The sequence below is a fragment of the Oncorhynchus masou genome, chromosome 32 (assembly GCF_036934945.1).
Source record: "Oncorhynchus masou masou isolate Uvic2021 chromosome 32, UVic_Omas_1.1, whole genome shotgun sequence".
Classification (NCBI taxonomy): domain Eukaryota; kingdom Metazoa; phylum Chordata; class Actinopteri; order Salmoniformes; family Salmonidae; genus Oncorhynchus; species Oncorhynchus masou.
In genome coordinates this window covers 62444167-62466710 of record NC_088243.1, presented here as the reverse complement: position 1 = coordinate 62466710, position 22544 = coordinate 62444167, and the positions used below count along the sequence as shown (strand labels likewise).

General features: G+C 46.2%; 2 protein-coding genes across 2 annotated transcripts in view; one reads left to right on the top strand and one right to left on the bottom strand.

Annotated features, from left to right (window-relative positions):
- Positions 1 to 243: 243 nt before the first annotated feature.
- Positions 244 to 12157, bottom strand: clcf1 (cardiotrophin-like cytokine factor 1). The gene is made up of 4 exons (XM_064955844.1): positions 12124 to 12157; positions 1866 to 2026; positions 1129 to 1602; positions 244 to 363 (listed from the first exon to the last, which is right to left on the bottom strand). Exons 1-4 carry the CDS (start codon positions 12155 to 12157, stop codon positions 244 to 246), a joined length of 789 nt encoding a protein of 262 aa, XP_064811916.1.
- Positions 12158 to 14613: 2456 nt separating this feature from the next.
- Positions 14614 to 22544, top strand: part of ssrp1a (structure specific recognition protein 1a) — a 38643-nt gene continuing 30712 nt past the window's right edge. Inside the window, exons 1-3 of the mRNA XM_064954760.1 lie at positions 14614 to 14723; positions 15299 to 15377; positions 16401 to 16586. Coding sequence (XP_064810832.1) covers positions 15324 to 15377; positions 16401 to 16586 — 240 coding nt within the window. The 5' untranslated portion in view covers positions 14614 to 14723; positions 15299 to 15323. The remainder of the gene's footprint in view (positions 14724 to 15298; positions 15378 to 16400; positions 16587 to 22544) is intronic.

The following is a 22544-nucleotide window of genomic DNA, read 5'->3' as shown; positions in this document are numbered from 1 at the left end:
TGAGTATGTCTCCGTGTGTGTTCTCTCAGTTTCTCAGACTGCGTGTGTGTGTGTGTGTGTGTGTGTGTGTGTGTGTGTGTGTGTGTGTGTGTGTGTGTGTGTGTGTGTGTGTGTGTGTGTGTGTGTGTGTGTGTGTGTGTGTGTGTGTGTGTGTGTGTGTGTGTGTGTGTGTGTGTGAGTGAGTGAGAGAGAGAGAGAGAGAGAGAGAGAGACAGTGTGTGTCCTCCCTCCTCTATCAGTCTGTCAGACTCGGAGTCTCTTCTTGAGGCGGTTGAAGTCCTTGGCGGAGCGCCACAGCCAGCTCTGCAGTTCCCTCAGTACCCAGAAGCCCTCAACCTTTCTGGAGAAGTCGTTCAGCGCCGGCTGCACCGCCAGCAGAGGGGAGGAGGACAGAAGAGGTGGCAGGGGAGGGGGCGGCAGCAAGGGGGGACCCCTCCTCAATGACAGGGGAACTGGTTCTGACAACAGGGTGTGTCCCTCCCCTGGCCCTGTGCCAAACGGGTAGAAGAGGGAGAGGGGTGAGAGGGGGGGGTGGAGAGAGGGGGAGAATAAGGAGCGAGGGGATCGGCGCTGGGGGTGGAAGGATGAAGAGGAGGAGAGGAGGGATGCAGACTCTCGGATGATGTATTGTTCCTCCTCTGTCACCCTGTTTTCTGAATCCTCCCCGGCTCTCTCCTTATTTTGGGTGTGATAGTTGAAGTTGTAGCTGTAGAGGTTGTTGTTGTTGTTGTTGTTGTTGTTTAGGAGTTGTTGTTGGGGGAAGTTTTGTCTGTCTGAAAAGGACAGAGTGACTCTGGCGTCAGAGTCTAGTGGACCCTGCTTAACTGTTCTCTCTCCTTCCCCTGAAACACTCAGCAGCCTCCTCCCCCTTCTGTCCTTCCCTCCCTTTCTCTCCAACTCTTCCTCCTCTTCCCTGTCTTCAGTGGCCCCCTCCCAATCTTCTGCCTCTCTCTTCCTCCCTTTCCTCCCGCCCTCCCCTCTCTCCTCCTGCCTCGACCCCACGCTCCTAACCACAGGCCTAGTTACCTCCGCTCTCCTACCCTCCCTCCCCCTCCCTCTATCTTTCTCTCTCTCCCTCTTTCTCCCTGTCGTTTCTCTCCTGATGCTCTCCTCCTTTTCTCCTCTCACTGCCCCTCTGATGGTCCCAGCACCCCTCTGATCACCAAGAGGATGCCTCATTAGCCCCACCTCCACCCCTGCCTTATAGAGACCCTGACTCATCAGCGGAGATGGTCTGCGTCCCATTGCCTCTCTGTCGCCCCCTGTGTCTCTCTGCAGGTACTGCGCCTCGATCCCAGCAGGAGGCAGAGCATACCCCTGAGTGTTCATGAGGTTTGATATAGACCCCAAAAGACTGTCCAGGCCTGTAGAGAAGTGCAGCAGGGAGCTCTGGAGGTAGGGACAGAGGGTGGAGCGGGCCAGCTCCCTCACCGCTCCCAGCAGGACAGAGTAAGCCCTATGGTTCTGGGTCAGCCTGGCACGGTTCTCCAATCCCCGCCACAACTCCAGACGGGTGGCGGCGCTGGGCAGGGACAGGGTCGTGCTGTTGGGCCGTGGAGGGGAGAAGTCTGGATCACTGAACGGAGGGCCCAGGTAGGATAGCTAAGGGAGGGAAGAGGGGAGGAGATGGAGGAAGAGCAGAGTATGGAAAGAGGGAGTGGGAGGGAGAGAAGGAATATTTAATCCAACATGTGCAATCAGACATGGATTAACTATGTTCAGACCAACGGGTTGGCTGGAGCAGAAACAGAATGGAACCAGGCTTCTCAAATATGTGGTGAATTCAAACACTTGTGGAAAGAAACATTGACATGCTCCAACATAAGTGCTTCAACACAGCATCTATATAACAGTACAGTACTCACATACGTGTCCTTTATCTCTCTCAGCTGATGCTCCAGGTACTTGGTCAGCTCATACGTCCTCTCAATCGAAGTTCTCTCATTAGACAGGCTGAGGTAGGGCTCTGGGACCTGGACCGATGCTACGGCTGCAGACAATAGCAGTGTGAGCTGGATGTGATGGACTGGGGGAGAAAGCAATCAAAGGAAAGATCAGTATTTGTTGAAGATTAAAACTACACAAGGCTGTTTATTTCTTTGTCTCTATGGTGATGGTTTTGTTTGAATATATTGGCAAATCTAAGTAATCTAACTTGGCAATAAAACCTTTCGGTTTCAATCCAATTCTGGAGGTTCTGGCTGTCAAATGTTTCCTTTGGTCTCAAATAAAACGTCACTCATAGCTTCAAAGAGTCAGACGAATGGTCTCACTGTTCAAATCCACTCCACACACACACACACACACACACACACACACACACACGCACACACACATATATCTGGCTTACTTTATTGTCATCAACATGTTTATTTGTGTGCGTTTGTTTTGAATGCATAACTTTGTCTCTTATTTGCCTTAATTTACTTGTGTTTATGTTGGTGTTGTATAAGTGTTTATGTTGGTATGTGATTGCTTGTAAATTTGCATACATATACGTGCATGATTTTTTTGTTTGTATTTGAAATGCTGTACATCGGTGTGGATACATTGGTGTACGTGTGTGTGTTTAAGGTTAAGCGTGTGTGCCTGTTTACATGAGTTTATGTATACACAACGTGTGTGTGTGTGTGTGTGTGTGTGTGTGTGTTAAATCGGAGGTGACCCTTTTTAAGGCCCTCTCTTCCAGCTTCACACAGGGAAATGGTGGCCAAATGATCTATGTCAATGGTAGAGAGCTCAGTGCCTATCCACTTCCCTGTCCCATAGGGCCAATGAGAGACACAGAACACACAGAAAAGCCTTTTCCCCTGTCTGTCTGTCCCCCAGGACTCAGCTGTCATAACTTCCCAAAGGCTCTCCTTTTATGCATCCTTTAATCTCTATCTCTACCTTTCTCCATCTTGTTGCCACACACACATCTGTTATCTCTCTCCTATTCTCCTTTGCCCTTTGCTTTCCAAGAACCGTTTCATCCTCACTATACTCTCTCTCTTTTCCATTCCTCCACCTCGCTTGTATTCATGGTCCCGGTCTCTCTCGGTCTTCCAGGCAGACAGGGCAAGGGTCTGTGTAATTATGAGTTTTAAACATGTTGCTGTTCACCAGGTGTGAAATATGTTCTGTACAGGATGTGACCACCTCTCTGTTACCCCATCCATCCATCCCCTTCTTTCTCTCTCTATCCAATCCATCTCCCTCCTTTCTCTCTTTCAACTCCTCTTCCACTTATTCTCTCCTGTCTTTCTTACTCCTGCAATATCCCTCTATGTTTCTCATTTCCTCTCTTCCTTTCAGTCCCTCCATCTATTTGTAGAAAGTTTTCAGGTTGTTGATTGTTTTCCCCATTTCCTCTCCTTCTCCTCCTTTACCCCCCCCTCTCCTTCTCCTCCCTTACACCCCCCTCTCTTTCTCCTCCTTTACCTCCCCCTCTCCTTCTCCTCCTTTACCCCCCTCTCCTTCTCCTCCTTTACCCCCTCTCCTTCTCCTCCTTTACCCCCCCTCTCCTTCTCGTCCTTTACCCCCCCTCTCCTTCTCGTCCTTTACCCCCTCACCTTCTCCTCCTTTACCTCCCCCTCTCCTTCTACTCCTTTACCCCCCCCCTCTCCTTCTCCTCCTTTACCTCCCCCTCTCCTTCTCCTCCTTTACCTCCCCCCCTCCTCTCCTTCTCCTCCTTTACCTCCCCCTCTCCTTCTCCTCCTTTACCTCCCCCTCTCCTTCTCCTCCTTTACCTCCCCCCCTCTCCTTCTCCTCCTTTACCTCCCCCTCTCCTTCTCCTCCTTTACCTCCCCCTCTCCTTCTCCTCCTTTACCTCCCCCTCTCCTTCTCCTCCTTTACCCCCCATCTCCTTCTCCTCCTTTACCCCCCCCTCTCCTTCTCCTCCTTTACCTCCCCCTCTCCTTCTTTACCCCCCCTCTCCTTCTCCTCCTTTACCCCCCTCTCCTTCTCCTCCTTTACCTCCCCCTCTCCTTCTCCTCCTTTACCCCCCCTCTCCTTCTCCTCCTTTACCCCCCTCTCTTTCTTCTCGTCTTTAGAAGTGTTACGTTTTTCGCCCCAGGCCAAAATAACAGCAGCTTATTAACCCCGATTAGTGCTCTCTCTCTCTCTATCACTCCCTCATTCTTCCCTCCATCAGTTTGCCCCCAGGGAGTGAAAGACTTAAGTGGAGCTCTTGAACAACTCACAAACATTTATGCAGACACCTTGTTCTGCTCAGGACTAACCAAACATGTCAGGACTTTGTCCACTATAGAACCCATTTCTCAACGTCATCACTTTCAACATATTACTCCTTAACACACCTCAACACCTTTCATCTGAATCAGTTTAACAGTTACAGCAAAAACATGTCAACTCCTTTCAATCACAAAAGCTCAATGCCCGACACACCTTAATATTTAGAACGAATGGCAACAGCTCAACAACTCTCCCTTGGAACATCGAAGAATCCTGCAGAGAACGATAACTAATCTAGGTAACCTCCTAACACACACCTGGGACACTTCACATTGCATGTGTTTTAATGCAAAACACAACGCAGTCTGGCAGAATGCCGTTTTGATGCACAAGTGTCTTCTGTAGAATGAGACAGTTTTACTGTGGACGGTAAATGTTACGATAACGTAAAGCCCAAACCCTCGGTCTTCTGAGCAGGGAGCAGTACCTGGCACTAAGAACAAACTCCACAGGCCAGGTTGAAGCCAGAACATTCTCACAGGCATGATCACATTACAACAGAGGTTCCCCGTGACCTGTGTGTGTGTGCCTGCATATGTGTGTGTGTGTCTATACACACAGTTCTCCATTCTCTAAACCATGTTTGATTATCTATGTTAATCTATGGTTTGATTGCAGATGTAAATGTCAAACTTTGCACAAAATTATGGCTGCCAGCTGTAGGACAAGGTTTATGGTGCTTGATTAGGTTAGGAGTCTGTGGTCAGTCAAGGTTGAACATTGTGGTTAGGGTTCAAAGTTTAATGTCAGGGCACAGGCTGGTCTCAGGGCTGGGGTACATATCCTACAGACTACAGAAGACTTGCTATCAGCTACAGTCATGTCCTAAATGATTGGCACCCTTGATAAAGATGAGCAAAAAAAGACTGTAAAATAAATCATACAAACACAGAGCTGTATTGTATGCTAAGTGGGTTTTTTATTTTATACTAATAGAGTTGCTCAGAGACTATTTCATTTAACTAATAAAACAAATCCAAAAAAGACAAGGTTGTAAATGACTGGCAGCCTGTTTTCAGTACTCCAGCAGCCTCACCTTGCGAGGATATTGACAATGAACCTTTTCTAAAAGGATTTTTGAGTGGGAGAACACATTGGAAGGGGTCTTAGACCATTTCTTCACACAGAATTGTTACAGATCCTTGATATCCTTCATCTCTGCTTATGGACTGCCGTCTTCAATTCAAACCACAAGTTTTCAATGGGTTCAAGTCTGGAGACTGTTGATTTTGTGGTCAATTAACCATTTATTTGTGTATTTTGTGTTTGGGGTTATTGTCTTGATGGAAGATCCCCTTGCGTCCAAGTTTCCGCCTCCTAGCTGAGGGAGCCAGGTTTTGGGCTAAAATATATTTCTTAAAGTTGATGATGCAGTTGACCTTAACAAGGGCCCCAGGACCAGTGGAAGCAAAATAGCCCCATAACATCAACAATCCAACACCATATTTTACAGTGGGTATGAGCTACTATTCTGTATATGCTTCTGTTTTTCAATGACAAACCCACCACTCGTGTGCGTGGCCAAAGAACTCTATTTTCATGTCATCTGACCATAACCCTGCTCGGAGTTTGCTAAACGGCATTGGCACTTGGATTGGAAGCGGTGCTACATTCTACATTATAAACTGGGTGGTTCGAGCCCAGAATGCTGATTGGCTGAAAGCCGTGGTATATGAGACCGTATACCCTGGGTATGACGAAACATTTATTTTTACTGTTCTAATTACGTTGGTAACCAGTTTATAATAGCAATGGGGCACCCCAGGGATTTGGCCAATATACCACGGCTAAGGGCACTCCACATTATAAACTGTCCAGGCACTCCGCATTGCGCATATTTCATTTATTTTTTACCTTTATTTAACTAGTCAAGTCAGTTAAGAACAAATTCTTATTTTCAATGATGGCCTAGGAACAGTGGGTTAACTACCTGTTCAGGAGCAGAACGACAGATTTTTTGGGGGTGGGGGGGGGGGGGGGGGGCAGGGTCAGGGTCGATGTTGTGTGCCTGTGTACAGTTAGAGCACAGATTTATGTACTCAATCAAATGTGCATTCCTTCACTAACTCAACACACACACACACACACACATACATGCACACACACACGCACATATGCACACACACACACAAGGACCAATGTGCCAATCTTTTGAAACACACTTACATGTGCTTGAGCATATGCACACACACACACACACACACACACACACACACACACACACACACACACACACACACACACACACACACACACACACACACACACACACACACACACACATCTCTTATCCCTAGAGATATCTTCTTGGAGTTCATATTGAAATTCAAATTGATCTACTTGGCATGGAACGGACCCTGGATTGCCAAAGAACATCAATGACAGAAAACCAAAGGGGAGATAGAGAGGCATAAAACATACAATACAATTGAATGATTACAACAAAACCCTCTCTGTGCTACTTCCAACAAACTCAACGTTCACTCTTTTTATTTTTGTGCTTCTCTCTCTGATTTAATTATCTTCCTCTCCCCATTTGTTTATTCCCACTCCTTCCCAGAGAAATCTGTCTTTAATTCTTTCTTACTTTCTGTTGATTTTATTACACACTTCGTCCTCTCTGCTTTCCATCCACCACTAATGATCAATATTAGCTTTCTCCATATCCCTTTCTTTCTCTCCTTCGATGTTCACTTTTTGGTCTCTCTCTTTCTTCCCCTCTCTAATTAGCACACCTCATTCCCTTCATCTACTATACCTCTTTCCATTCTTCCTTCCTTTTTTCAAACATTCAGACTTAGGCAGAGCAGGGAAAGGTAAATGAGAAACCTAACTCCCTATCCAAACCCCCAGGTTACGCTTAAAAAAGAAATCTACAACAACAAAAATACAAGAGCCTTCCATTCAATGTATCCGGTCTGTCTGCTTTAGAAAAAAATTGAGAAGGAGAGAAGGAGAAAAGGGGGATGGGGGAGAAAGTGAGAGACAGACAGACATAAAGAGAGGGATGTAGAGAGAAACACAGAGAGGAGGAGAATGAATAAAGGACTTGGATGAGAGAGAATAAGGGAAAGGCAGAGAGAGAGATGAAGTGAAGGGCCATGTTAATTTGGGAAAAATGTAAACAGCATGTGTAACTGTTCAAAGCGTGACCAACTCATTTTACATCATTCCCCCTCTCCCTCTCGCTAACTCCTGTCAATAGGGAATCTGTACTGTATTAATCCTGCACCACCACTTTCTCCTTCTCTTACTCAATCCCCCTTTCTCTCACTCTTTCTACCTCAATGTCTCTCTCCCACTCTCTGACACACAAAGAGTCAAGGATGGAGCTGAGCAAAGGATGTGAATGGTCCATCGCTTTTTCTTTCCTCCCCTTCTCTTTACTTTCTCCTGTATTCTTCGGTCTTTCTGCTCTAGATCCAAGGGTGGGTTTGAACCCTTCAACAGAGTGGATGTGCTCTGCTTTCCACACGGACACAAACACTGTTATCTGAAACACACCGACACTAATTCAGCCTCCCAGCCATAACATGCCGGTGTGTATGTGTCAGAGAGAAAAACACACAGCAGACAGAAAGAAAGAAAGAAAGAAGTCAAAGGCAATATGGTCTGTTTGAACTTGGTTTATATTCTTTATATGCTCAAATCTGGGAAACTTGGTCATATTAAGTGGTTTAGTTATATAACTAATATTGGATAATTTGTAAGGGGGGAGGGGGTTGTTGTTTTAACCTTATTGCTTTATTGAAGACCACCTGAAAGTGTGGGAGAGAGGAGGGGGAAAAACAGTGGGAGAGAGAGAGGCGTGGAGAGAGAGAGGGGCACGGAGATAGAGAGAGAGAGAGGCAGGGAGAGAGAGAGGGGCACGGAGATAGAGAGAGAGAGAGGCAGGGAGAGAGAGAGAGGCACGGAGATAGAGAGAGGCAGGAAGAGAGAGAGAGAGAGGCACGGAGATAGAGAGAGAGAGGCAGGGAGAGAGAGAGAAAGGCACGGAGATAGAGAGAGAGGCAGGGAGAGAGAGAGAGCGAGAGAGAGAGAGGCAGGGAGCGAGAGAGGGAGAGAGGCAGGGAGAGAGAGAGAGAGAGAGAGAGAGAGAGAGAGAGAGAGAGAGAGAGAGAGGCAGGGAGCGAGAGAGAGGGAGGGAGAGAGAGAGAGGTAGGGAGAGAGAGAGAGAGAGAGAGAGAGAGAGAGAGAGGCAGGGAGAGAGAGGAAATCTTCAGCCTATTATTCTTTTGTTTTAGAGCTTATAAACTCAGATCTTCATTGTAAAGGGTTTAAACACTGTTTCCCATGCTTGTTCAATGAACCATAAACAATTCATGAACATGCACCTGTGGAACAGTCGTTAAGATACTAACAGCTTACAGACGGTAGGCAATTAAGGTCACAGTTATGAAAACTTAGGACACTAAAGAGGCCTTTCTACTGACTCTGAAAAACATCAGAAAGATGCGCAGGGTCCCTGCTCATCTGCGTGAATGTGCCTTAGGCATGCTGCAAGGAGGCATGAGGACTGTAGATGTGGCCAGGGCAATAAATTGCAATGTCCGTACTGTGAGACGTCTAAGACACCACTACAGGGAGACAGGACGGACAACTGATCGGCCTCGCAGTGTAAGATCACGTGTAACACCTGCACAGGATCGGTACATCCGAACATCACACCTGTGGGACAGGTACAAGATGGCAACAACAACTGCCCGAGTTACACCAGGAAATCAGAATCCCTCCATCAGTGCTCAGACTGTCCGCAATAGGCTAAGAGAGGCTGGACTGAGGGCTTGTAGGCCTGTTGTAAGGCAACAACGTCGCCTATGGGAACAGACCCACCATCGCTGGACCAGACAGGACTGACAAAAACTGCTCTTCACTGACGAGTCGCGGTTTTGTCTCACCAGGGGTGATGGTCGGATTCGTGTTTATCGTCGAAAGAATAGGCATTACACCGAGGCCTGTACTCTGGAACAGGATCGATTTGGAGGAGGGTCCGTCATTGTCTGGGGCAGTGTGTCACAGCATCATCAGACTGAGCTTGTTGTCATTGCTGGCAATCTCAACACTGTGTATTACAGGGAAGACATCCTCCTCCCTCATGTGTTATCCTTCCTGCAGGCTCATCCTGACATGACCCTCCAGCATGACAATGTCACCAGCCATACTGCTCGTTCTGTGCGTGATTTCGTGCAAGACAGGAATGTCAGTGTTCTGCCATGGCCAGCGAATAGCCCGGATCTCAATCCCATTGAGAACATCTGGGATCTGTTGGATCGGAGGGTGAGGACTTGGGCCATTCCACCCAGAAATGTCCAGGAACTTGCAGGTGCCTTGGTGGAAGAGTGGGGTAACATCTCACAGCAAGATCGGGCAAATCTGGTGCAGTCCATGAGGAGGAGATGCACTGCAGTACTTAATGCAGCTGGTGGCCACACGGGATACTGACTGTTACTTTTGATTTTGAACCCCCCTTTGTTCAGGGACACATGATTCCATTTCTGTTAGTCACATGTCTGTGGAACTCGTTCAGTTTATGTCTCAGTTGTTGAATCTTGTTATGTTCATAGAAATATTTACACATGTTTAGTTTGATGAAAATGAACGCAGTTGACAGTGAGAAGACATTTTGCATAATTTTGTCAAACAATGTTTAACCTCCCTCTCTTTTACCTCCCATTCACAGACACGGAACAGCAGCCGCATAGGCTGTCCCAAGGGGCAGGTGTATGTGTGTTCTCACACCCTGACTAACGTGAACAATGTACTTTCTCATATCAGTGCCAGCTAACTAGACAAGGGCTTTAGCTCCATCTTGCACCTCTCAACCGAAGCCATTTTTTACAATGAAGGAAACTTCCCATTCACACACACACACACACACACACACACACACACACACACACACACACACACACACACACACACACACACACACACACACACACACACACACACACACACACGAGCGCTAATTTAAAAAACATTTGTCATTTCCAAGCTTGTGAAAACTTACATTCAGATCAAATTGCTTCCTCAATGTCCTACACTGAAAAATCCCATTTTTAATAGAACAGGGAAATTCTCAAAGGGATTTTGGTTATGTTATAACATTTGATCTCAGTATTTGTTTATATTTTGAGTATCAATATATATGATATCTGCAGACAAAAGTTGAACTACTCTGTTTCTTCTGTATTCTCAGATAAATGTGCTTTACATATTTGTTATCTTTTAATATGTTATTACAATTGTCAATTGGGGAGGGATTTCTGCTATTATCTGAAAATATTCAGGATTCATATATTCATTGAAATTTACTTAGAAATTTGAGTTAGGTAAGTAGAGAAAATTAAGTGCAAATTCACCTTAGTCATATCATTATCCAAAATATACAACATACTGGGAACTCCTACTGTGGAAATTTCAAAATGATCAAATAACAGAAATACCACTAGTGTGGTTTGTAAAATATTAATTTGTAAAAGCCATCGGTAAATCATTATTATCCTAATCACATGAATCATCATTATAATAAATAAATACATATTTTTACAAGACTGTTAATGTGGAAGATATTAAGCTTTGATACTTTTTACTGGGACTTACCTCCAAAATGCATTTTTATTTTTGGCAAATGACTTTATTTCCTTTCAGTTCACACTGATTAAATCAGCAAGGCTTTATCCAAAGACAACTTGCCAAATTGCGTAATGATGAATTCGTATCCTCTTTTGTTAGTTTAACCTATTCAACTTTCATTTCTCCTTGATTAATCCAATTTTAAATATATTCTCTTGAAGAAAATACATTTCTGAATCCTGGGTACGTGGAATTCACACCTTCTCTAATGAAAAATTTGTGAGTTGATAAAAAAAATATCGATAACACCGAATTCCATCGGTGGGTCCCTGTATATCCAAGCCGAGGTGTGCGCACCAAATCCGCCTGGCTGACGTTGACGGTCCGTAGACTTGACGGGCGTATGGTCTGTGTGACAGACTGACTGCGGATGGTTTTTGTAAGGAGGGAGAAAGTTTCTGTCCCCCTCCTATCCCTCCCTTTATTTCTTTATCCTCCTGGTGATTCACCAAGTTGACGCATAGGCTAAACTTGAAGGAGCCACCCCAGCTAGCACATAACGTTTTGAGAACCATGTTTCTTAGAGCTTGGTGAGAGTGTTGTGCTATGGTTATTTTGCATACAACCAACAAATTCCGCAGGATACCCAGCTAGCACATAACGTTCTGAGAACCATATTTTTCTTTGGTGGGAATTTCAGTACTTCAGCATAATGTTTCCTACAGGTTTCCTCATGGTTCAATTGAGCAACTCAAAGAAGTATGTGCTGCCTCCCGGGTGGCACAGTGGTCTTGGGCACTGCATCGCAGTGTCAGCTGTGCCACCAGAGACTCTGGGTTAACGCCTAGGCTCATCGCAGCACTAGCGACTCCTGTGGTGGGCCCGGCCCAGCCCACCACAGGAGTCACAAGTGCGCGATGAGACAAGGATATTCCTACCGGCCAAACCCTCCCTAACCCGGACGATGCTAGGCCAATTGCGCATCGCCCCACGGACCTCCCGGTCATGGCCGGCTGTGACAGAGCCTGGGCGTGAACCCAGAGTCTCTGGTGGTGTTTCCTCCGACACATTGGTGTGCCTGGCTTCCTGGTGTTAAGAAGCAGTGCAGCTTGGTTGGGTGTGTTTCGGAGGACGCATGGCTTTCGACCTTTGTCTCTCCCAAGTTGTAGCGATGAGACAACAATTGGATACCAACAATACTAACAATTGGATACCACGAAATTGGGGAGAAAAGGGGGTAAAACAAAAAAATTATACTGAATGTAATTCAAATTGCAGTATTGTTGTACAACTGAATGCATTTAACCCAACCCCTCTGAATCTGAGAGGTGCGGGGGGCTGCCATAATCGACATCCACGTCTGTGGCTCCCATGGAACAGTGGGTTAACTGCCTTGCTCAGGGGCAAAACCACAGATTTTTACCTTATCAGCTTGGGGATTCAATCCAGCAACCTTTTGGTTACTGGCCCAACACTCTAACCACTAGGTTACCTTAGTTTTTTTATCATCTACTAGCAACATAACATGACAAAACTCTTTCGTCACTTTAGTACCTACTTGTCCGATTGGCCTACATCGCCGAAGCCAAGAGTAGGCTGTTCCTTTCTTGACATCAAAGCCGCAGTGTATAGTTGGTATAGGAGTTTTTATAAATGTAATTCAAATTGCAAAAATAGAAGTGTATAATTTTTAAATATATATCAACTTTTGCATTAAGACCTTTTAGATGGAATATAATCAATCTATCTTATCAGATTTGTGGACTATATATCGCGCAACCTTTCCTTTAAGTGTATTAAGGTGTGTTAGCCTCACCCATTAATTGCCCACACCTGATCTTAATGAGTGCTTGTTTCCTTTGAAATTGGGTCTGTTTGAATAGACTAAAATGAACAGATTTCTATGAGTAAAAAAAAACATGATATGCTAGCTCCATCCTGGTGGCGAAGTGGACTAATTCCATGAATAGAAATCAGAAGTTCATAAGTTCAAATCTCATTAATGCAGAGCTACAAAAAAATAAATGCATTTGCCCAAGCAAATGATTTTCCATGTGTCCTGTCTGTTTGATGTTCAAATCAGTTAACCCAAACTAAGCAAGGAGTGTTATTAAAAGTCTTATTGAAACATTTTCTCTTCAAATAACCTATACATTTTGTTCTCAGAAAGTTAATAAAATCTCCCAGGAAAACTTTAAGGGAACCATAGTAAACGTTCTCAAAACCTCCCTGAAACCAGAACAGGTGACATTTTCACTTTTGTTGTCAGAACGTTTAAAAAACATTCTGTTTTACCGGTTAGAAAACTTATGGCTTCGTTCCCAGAACCAATGTGAAACCAGAAATGTACGTTTCCACAACTTCCAATGAACCAAATGTGCTATCTGGGATGACTGGAACTTGACACAACCAATTTCTATCTCTCAGTGATTCTTCCTTTTCATCAAACATATACTTATTTCATTCCCATGATGCTTCATCGGGAGATTTGTAGGCCTACATGTTACGTCAATGCAATATACCTCAGCAAATGAAATCAGTCCACTTGAATTAAAGTGGACAGGGTTTAGGAATAGAGTGTGATGTCTGTGTGTAGTCACTGTGTATTTAGGTGTGTGTGTGTGTGTGTGTGTGTGTGTGTATGTATATGCCTATGAATGTTTGCCTGCTTCACTCCTACTTTTCTCCTTTGTGTTATAGTCATTCCTTTGCCATTAGCATTATTGACAGTTAGACTAGTCTGATCTCCTGCTCTCACTTCCACCTGTCAGTTAACGTGTGCCATTGTGTACCCAGAGTGTGAGATGCGATTGATGTATGTGTATGTGTATGTGTGTGGGTGTGAGAGAGAGAGAGAGAGAGAGAGAGAGAGAGAGAGAGAGAGAGAGAGACCAATGTTAATTCTAACAATTTAAAAACTAATATTTCATTATTATCAAAACATTGATATGTGTCTGCTCATAGGATTCATATAACGTAGTATGTTGATATTGGATCAAGGCAAGTCAGTGGAACAAGTGTAATTTGTGTAATTCCTTTGCCAAAGTGGTACAGTAGGCTATATGGGATGGGTCCAATGATTTATATATATACTCTAGATGACATTTAGGGGATGCTGCCCCATGCCTCCACGGTCAAGATGCCCCTACCCTTACACTAACCCTTACCATTTTACATGTCATCTTCAATGGGGTAGGGATGTCCCAAAGATCCAGGATAGCACAGACCATCTTATCACTCCCCACCATTGTAAAAAATATTTTGGAAGCTTTAGAAATGCATTTGTTAATGTCTACATTAGTTTTTGCCACATTTATTCAATTAAAACACCTTAATGCATACCAATTAATTATATTATGTGAGCAAAGTATACTTTTTGAGATTACTAATGATACTGCCCCCACTACAACAAAACAATACATAAATACATGTAATTTTGTCATTTAAACATTTAATTGAAATACAGTACAATTCCATTCATTCCTACTGAGGACTGCTCCTACTGGGGAGTGCCAATATGGCCGACCGGTGGCTTGATCATCATCCATCCATCATCACAGTGAACCATTATTTTAACAGGTTGCTGCGTGCACCCCTTAGTGGTGGTGAGCAGTCATTGCAGGCGGTTCTGAAAACGATGAGGGTTGCGTTTCATAAAACAAGGCCTTACTAAAAAACTGAAAGCTTTCGTATTAAACAATTCTCATCTGTTTCTAGAAAAAGACAATTTGTTTATGTTAGTGTCAGGCGAAAGACCAACACAGCCGAACATCTTTAAAACGTGTTATTTTCTGGTAAGAAGAACGAAACGGAAGTAAATGCTAAAGTAGCATTGATTTATGTCCGGTGACGTCAGCGCTTGCCTTGACGCTTCACGCGGGAAACGGCGAGGTCTCCTCATCACATTTACAGTAAGACATCAAGTTTTTGTTATTTTTATTTAGGGAGATAAATAGTGGATTGCAAATATATGCGTATAAAACTAGATCAAGTAAACAAGTAAAATTGCCCGAGCTACTATTGATCCATAGGAATCAAATAGTTGACGAAGCAACTCAACATCATCACTAGCCAGCTAGCATGCTAGCCACACTCGATTGGCATCCATTTACTAGCAATCTCGTTACATATCCAGCTATCTAACGTTTTACGATAGATAGCCAGTTAGTATCTGCATGTTCTAACCAGAAATAAAACAGCTTGCTCACTGTTGTTCACTTACTACTAAGCCTTTATAACCGCATTGAGTTGTCACGCTAGCTTTCGTATGTTGTTATTGGCTAGCTACTTAGCCTAACTACATGTTTTGATTTTGCAAAGCTAGCTAGCTAATTAGATATTAAATGAAATGGCAACAACAGTCTGTGTCACCCGTTGACTCTCAGAGGAATTAGCAAAATAGCTCGATATATTACAACGTGGGCTCCTCTGAATTAACATTGCTAGCTTGCTAACTGTTTGACATGGTCTTCCTCTGTGTCCTCAGCTGAGCATCACTTGTAGAGGCAGAGATGGGAGACACGCTGGAGTTCAACGAGATCTACCATGAATCCAAGGGGTCCTGGGTCAGTAACTAGCTATTCAAATGCGTTCCCAATAATATTGCAATAAGTCACAGATTTGGCACATTGTGCACATGTTACACATTAAATATGCATTGACGCAAAAATGACAGACAGTATGCTAGCCAGCAAAATAGAACTAGATTGGCTGAACGTGAAATTGATTTCAATATGATGGAAATATATAGGCCTATGTATGTAGCCTACTGTATTTATCTTTTAATGCAGTCATCTTGGTTTTCATTTGAAGTATCTGTTTATCCTTTGCTTGTTTGTAGGAATTGCAAAGACATTGGCAACTTTCTATGTGTAGTCAACTTCGTTCTGAAGTTACCGGTGGTCACAGAGACAGATAAACATCTGGATTCCATGTTTAGCTGAGATATGCTGTCTGTAAAGTGACGCGGAAGGACAAAAAAAAAGCATTTAACGATGCACTTAGCTGTTTTAATAGCGAATGAGGCAGTCGGTAAATAACAAGCATTTTCAATTGCAACTTTAGTAACAAATGTTTTGGGAAACAGCTCGGAGACTTTAAATATGCTCATACAGAGGTTCTAATGACGAACTTAGCCTTAAGATGCTTTTGGAAAACTGTGCCCTGATTAGTTGAATCAGGTCTGTTAGGCCTGCCAGGGATCAATGTGGAACGAATGCCTGCACATCCTGTGGGTCTCCAGGACCAGGATAGAAGTAGACATGGATATTAGGGTTGGCACTCTACCAGTATGAAGAGGACTTAATTCCCTGAGGAAAACACTCCTAATGTTAGCAACAACGTTTTTTATGTTGTCACCCAGAGTCACATTTGTTTATTAGCAATAGCACATTATATTTGACCAAAGTAGGTTTTAAAGGATCATAGAGTGAAGTCTTTGCTTCGTGTTTTCTTTTTAGCCAAGGAAAATTGAGTATTGTAATGGATATACCAATATCCAATCGGCATCTAGCTACTCGCGAGTTTGTCAATCGCAATAACCTAAGTGTGTTTGTGTGTGTGTGTGTGTGTGTGTGGTCTCTCTGCAGAACGACGGTCGTCTGCGGTTCAGTAAGCAGAATGTGGTGTATAAGAGCAGTAAGACCGGGAAGGTGGACAACATCCCGGCAGCAGAGCTGTCTGTGGCCACATGGAGGCGTGTGTGTCTGGGACACGGCATCAAACTGGCAACCAGCAATGGCCATGTCTACAAATACGACGGCTTCAGAGACACGGTGAGGCAGTGTGTGAAAGAGTGAGGGAATTTGTTTGAAAATGGTTGTGTGAGCGACGGCTGTGGTTTTGTGTTCATTTGTGAGTTCTGTTTGGGTAGGTGTCGGGTGAGCTTTTAGGTAAGTCCGTTGATCTGTTCACACGTGACTGTGTATGTGTACTGTGCAAGAGTAGATCTGCGTCTCTGTGTGTGTGAATGTGAGTGCATGTGTGTACAATCTAGCCTTACCAGTGCTGCTACAGATCTCCTGAGGTTAGCTGCTATAGAGAGAGAGAAGGAAGGCTGGTCTCCTGAGGTTAGCTGCTATAGAGAGAGAGAAGGAAGGCTGGTCTCCTGAGGTTAGCTGCTATAGAGAGAGAAGGAAGGCTGGTCTCCTGAGGTTAGCTGCTACAGAGAGAGAAGGAAGGCTGGTCTCCTGAGGTTAGCTGCTACAGAGAGAGAAGGAAGGCTGGTCTCCTGAGGTTAGCTGCTACAGAGAGAGAAGGAAGGCTGGTCTCCTGAGGTTAGCTGCTATAGAGAGAGAAGGAAGGCTGGTCTCCTGAGGTTAGCTGCTATAGAGAGAGAGAAGGAAGGCTGTTCTCCTGAGGTTAGCTGCTATAGAGAGAGAGAAGGAAGGCTGGTCTCCTGAGGTTAGCTGCTATAGAGAGAGAGAAGGAAGGCTGTTCTCCTGAGGTTAGCTGCTATAGAGAGAGAGAAGGAAGGCTGGTCTCCTGAGGTTAGCTGCTACAGAGAGAGAAGGAAGGCTGGTCTCCTGAGGTTAGCTGCTATAGAGAGAGAGAAGGAAGGCTGTTCTCCTGAGGTTAGCTGCTACAGAGAGAGAAGGAAGGCTGTTCTCCTGAGGTTAGCTGCTACAGAGAGAGAAGGAAGGCTGGTCTCCTGAGGTTAGCTGCTACAGAGAGAGATGGAAGGCTGGTCTCCTGAGGTTAGCTGCTACAGAGAGAGAGAAGGAAGGCTGTTCTCCTGAGGTTAGCTGCTGTAGAGAGAGAAGGAAGGCTGGTCTCCTGAGGTTAGCTGCTACAGAGAGAGAAGGAAGGCTGGTCTCCTGAGGTTAGCTGCTATAGAGAGAGAGATGGAAGGCTGGTCTCCTGAGGTTAGCTGCTACAGAGAGAGAGAAGGAAGGCTGTTCTCCTGAGGTTAGCTGCTACAGAGAGAGAGAAGGAAGGCTGGTCTCCTGAGGTTAGCTGCTACAGAGAGAGAAAGGAAGGCTGTTCTCCTGAGGTTAGCTGCTATAGAGAGAGAGAAGGAAGGCTGGTCTCCTGAGGTTAGCTGCTACAGAGAGAGAAGGAAGGCTGGTCTCCTGAGGTTAGCTGCTATAGAGAGAGAAGGAAGGCTGTTCTCCTGAGGTTAGCTGCTATAGAGAGAGAGAAGGAAGGCTGGTCTCCTGAGGTTAGCTGCTACAGAGAGAGAGAAGGAAGGCTGGTCTCCTGAGGTTAGCTGCTGTAGAGAGAGAAGGAAGGCTGTTCTCCTGAGGTTAGCTGCTACAGAGAGAGAAGGAAGGCTGGTCTCCTGAGGTTAGCTGCTACAGAGAGAGAAGGAAGGCTGGTCTCCTGAGGTTAGCTGCTGTAGAGAGAGAAGGAAGGCTGTTCTCCTGAGGTTAGCTGCTACAGAGAGAGAAGGAAGGCTGTTCTCCTGAGGTTAGCTGCTACAGAGAGAGAAGGAAGGCTGGTCTCCTGAGGTTAGCTGCTACAGAGAGAGAGAAGGAAGGCTGTTCTCCTGAGGTTAGCTGCTACAGAGAGAGAAGGAAGGCTGGTCTCCTGAGGTTAGCTGCTACAGAGAGAGAAGGAAGGCTGGTCTCCTGAGGTTAGCTGCTACAGAGAGAGAAGGAAGGCTGGTCTCCTGAGGTTAGCTGCTACAGAGAGAGAAGGAAGGCTGGTCTCCTGAGGTTAGCTGCTACAGAGAGAGAAGGAAGGCTGGTCTCCTGAGGTTAGCTGCTACAGAGAGAGAGATGGAAGGCTGTTCTCCTGAGGTTAGCTGCTATAGAGAGAGAGAGATGGAAGGCTGGTCTCCTGAGGTTAGCTGCTATAGAGAGAGAGATGGAAGGCTGGTCTCCTGAGGTTAGCTGCTATAGAGAGAGAGAAGGAAGGCTGTTCTCCTGAGGTTAGCTGCTACAGAGAGAGAAGGAAGGCTGGTCTCCTGAGGTTAGCTGCTATAGAGAGAGAGAAGGAAGGCTGGTCTCCTGAGGTTAGCTGCTATAGAGAGAGAGAAGGAAGGCTGGTCTCCTGAGGTTAGCTGCTATAGAAAGAGAGAAGGAAGGCTGGTCTCCTGAGGTTAGCTGCTACAGAGAGAGAAGGAAGGCTGGTCTCCTGAGGTTAGCTGCTATAGAGAGAGAGAAGGAAGGCTGGTCTCCTGAGGTTAGCTGCTATAGAGAGAGAGAAGGAAGGCTGGTCTCCTGAGGTTAGCTGCTATAGAGAGAGAGAAGGAAGGCTGGTCTCCTGAGGTTAGCTGCTATAGAGAGAGAGAAGGAAGGCTGGTCTCCTGAGGTTAGCTGCTACAGAGAGAGAAAGAAGGCTGGTCTCCTGAGGTTAGCTGCTATAGAGAGAGAGAAGGAAGGCTGGTCTCCTGAGGTTAGCTGCTACAGAGAGAGAGATGGAAGGCTGGTCTCCTGAGGTTAGCTGCTATAGAGAGATGGAAGGCTGTTCTCCTGAGGTTAGCTGCTACAGAGAGAGAGAGATGGAAGGCTGGTCTCCTGAGGTTAGCTGCTACAGAGAGAGAAGGAAGGCTGGTCTCCTGAGGTTAGCTGCTACAGAGAGAGAAGGAAGGCTGGTCTCCTGAGGTTAGCTGCTACAGAGAGAGAAGGAAGGCTGGTCTCCTGAGGTTAGCTGCTACAGAGAGAGAAGGAAGGCTGGTCTCCTGAGGTTAGCTGCTACAGAGAGAGAGATGGAAGGCTGTTCTCCTGAGGTTAGCTGCTATAGAGAGAGAGAGATGGAAGGCTGGTCTCCTGAGGTTAGCTGCTATAGAGAGAGAGATGGAAGGCTGGTCTCCTGAGGTTAGCTGCTATAGAGAGAGAAGGAAGGCTGTTCTCCTGAGGTTAGCTGCTACAGAGAGAGAAGGAAGGCTGGTCTCCTGAGGTTAGCTGCTATAGAGAGAGAGAAGGAAGGCTGGTCTCCTGAGGTTAGCTGCTATAGAGAGAGAGAAGGAAGGCTGGTCTCCTGAGGTTAGCTGCTATAGAAAGAGAGAAGGAAGGCTGGTCTCCTGAGGTTAGCTGCTACAGAGAGAGAGAAGGAAGGCTGGTCTCCTGAGGTTAGCTGCTATAGAGAGAGAGAAGGAAGGCTGGTCTCCTGAGGTTAGCTGCTATAGAGAGAGAGAAGGAAGGCTGGTCTCCTGAGGTTAGCTGCTATAGAGAGAGAAAGGAAGGCTGGTCTCCTGAGGTTAGCTGCTATAGAGAGAGAGAAGGAAGGCTGGTCTCCTGAGGTTAGCTGCTACAGAGAGAGAGAAGGAAGGCTGGTCTCCTGAGGTTAGCTGCTATAGAGAGAGAGAAGGAAGGCTGGTCTCCTGAGGTTAGCTGCTACAGAGAGAGAGATGGAAGGCTGGTCTCCTGAGGTTAGCTGCTATAGAGAGATGGAAGGCTGTTCTCCTGAGGTTAGCTGCTACAGAGAGAGAGAGATGGAAGGCTGGTCTCCTGAGGTTAGCTGCTACAGAGAGAGAAGGAAGGCTGGTCTCCTGAGGTTAGCTGCTACAGAGAGAGAAGGAAGGCTGGTCTCCTGAGGTTAGCTGCTACAGAGAGAGAAGGAAGGCTGGTCTCCTGAGGTTAGCTGCTATAGAGAGAGAAGGAAGGCTGGTCTCCTGAGGTTAGCTGCTATAGAGAGAGAGAAGGAAGGCTGTTCTCCTGAGGTTAGCTGCTATAGAGAGAGAGAAGGAAGGCTGGTCTCCTGAGGTTAGCTGCTATAGAGAGAGAGAAGGAAGGCTGTTCTCCTGAGGTTAGCTGCTATAGAGAGAGAGAAGGAAGGCTGGTCTCCTGAGGTTAGCTGCTACAGAGAGAGAAGGAAGGCTGGTCTCCTGAGGTTAGCTGCTATAGAGAGAGAGAAGGAAGGCTGTTCTCCTGAGGTTAGCTGCTACAGAGAGAGAAGGAAGGCTGTTCTCCTGAGGTTAGCTGCTACAGAGAGAGAAGGAAGGCTGGTCTCCTGAGGTTAGCTGCTACAGAGAGAGATGGAAGGCTGGTCTCCTGAGGTTAGCTGCTACAGAGAGAGAGAAGGAAGGCTGTTCTCCTGAGGTTAGCTGCTGTAGAGAGAGAAGGAAGGCTGGTCTCCTGAGGTTAGCTGCTACAGAGAGAGAAGGAAGGCTGGTCTCCTGAGGTTAGCTGCTATAGAGAGAGAGATGGAAGGCTGGTCTCCTGAGGTTAGCTGCTACAGAGAGAGAGAAGGAAGGCTGTTCTCCTGAGGTTAGCTGCTACAGAGAGAGAGAAGGAAGGCTGGTCTCCTGAGGTTAGCTGCTACAGAGAGAGAGAAGGAAGGCTGTTCTCCTGAGGTTAGCTGCTATAGAGAGAGAGAAGGAAGGCTGGTCTCCTGAGGTTAGCTGCTACAGAGAGAGAAGGAAGGCTGGTCTCCTGAGGTTAGCTGCTATAGAGAGAGAGAAGGAAGGCTGTTCTCCTGAGGTTAGCTGCTATAGAGAGAGAGAAGGAAGGCTGGTCTCCTGAGGTTAGCTGCTACAGAGAGAGAGAAGGAAGGCTGGTCTCCTGAGGTTAGCTGCTGTAGAGAGAGAAGGAAGGCTGTTCTCCTGAGGTTAGCTGCTACAGAGAGAGAAGGAAGGCTGGTCTCCTGAGGTTAGCTGCTACAGAGAGAGAAGGAAGGCTGGTCTCCTGAGGTTAGCTGCTGTAGAGAGAGAAGGAAGGCTGTTCTCCTGAGGTTAGCTGCTACAGAGAGAGAAGGAAGGCTGTTCTCCTGAGGTTAGCTGCTACAGAGAGAGAAGGAAGGCTGGTCTCCTGAGGTTAGCTGCTACAGAGAGAGAGAAGGAAGGCTGTTCTCCTGAGGTTAGCTGCTACAGAGAGAGAAGGAAGGCTGGTCTCCTGAGGTTAGCTGCTACAGAGAGAGAAGGAAGGCTGGTCTCCTGAGGTTAGCTGCTACAGAGAGAGAAGGAAGGCTGGTCTCCTGAGGTTAGCTGCTACAGAGAGAGAAGGAAGGCTGGTCTCCTGAGGTTAGCTGCTACAGAGAGAGAAGGAAGGCTGGTCTCCTGAGGTTAGCTGCTACAGAGAGAGAAGGAAGGCTGGTCTCCTGAGGTTAGCTGCTACAGAGAGAGATGGAAGGCTGTTCTCCTGAGGTTAGCTGCTATAGAGAGAGAGAGATGGAAGGCTGGTCTCCTGAGGTTAGCTGCTATAGAGAGAGAGATGGAAGGCTGGTCTCCTGAGGTTAGCTGCTATAGAGAGAGAGAAGGAAGGCTGTTCTCCTGAGGTTAGCTGCTACAGAGAGAGAAGGAAGGCTGGTCTCCTGAGGTTAGCTGCTATAGAGAGAGAGAAGGAAGGCTGGTCTCCTGAGGTTAGCTGCTATAGAGAGAGAGAAGGAAGGCTGGTCTCCTGAGGTTAGCTGCTATAGAAAGAGAGAAGGAAGGCTGGTCTCCTGAGGTTAGCTGCTACAGAGAGAGAGAAGGAAGGCTGGTCTCCTGAGGTTAGCTGCTATAGAGAGAGAGAAGGAAGGCTGGTCTCCTGAGGTTAGCTGCTATAGAGAGAGAGAAGGAAGGCTGGTCTCCTGAGGTTAGCTGCTATAGAGAGAGAGAAGGAAGGCTGGTCTCCTGAGGTTAGCTGCTATAGAGAGAGAGAAGGAAGGCTGGTCTCCTGAGGTTAGCTGCTACAGAGAGAGAGAAGGAAGGCTGGTCTCCTGAGGTTAGCTGCTATAGAGAGAGAGAAGGAAGGCTGGTCTCCTGAGGTTAGCTGCTACAGAGAGAGAGATGGAAGGCTGGTCTCCTGAGGTTAGCTGCTATAGAGAGATGGAAGGCTGTTCTCCTGAGGTTAGCTGCTACAGAGAGAGAG

What these genes read in the sequence shown, in the direction of transcription:
- clcf1 (XM_064955844.1), bottom strand. Translation starts at nt 12,157, where the DNA reads ATGGCAGCCCCCCGCACCTCTCAGATTCAGAGGG. An exon ending in CACCTCTCAGATTCAGAGGG is followed by an intron (nt 2,027 to 12,123) that starts GTTGGGTTAAAT and finishes TTTCTCCCCCAG; the next exon opens with TCCATCACATCCAGCTCACA. An exon ending in GAGAGATAAAGGACACGTAT is followed by an intron (nt 1,603 to 1,865) that starts GTGAGTACTGTA and finishes TCCCTCCCTTAG; the next exon opens with CTATCCTACCTGGGCCCTCC.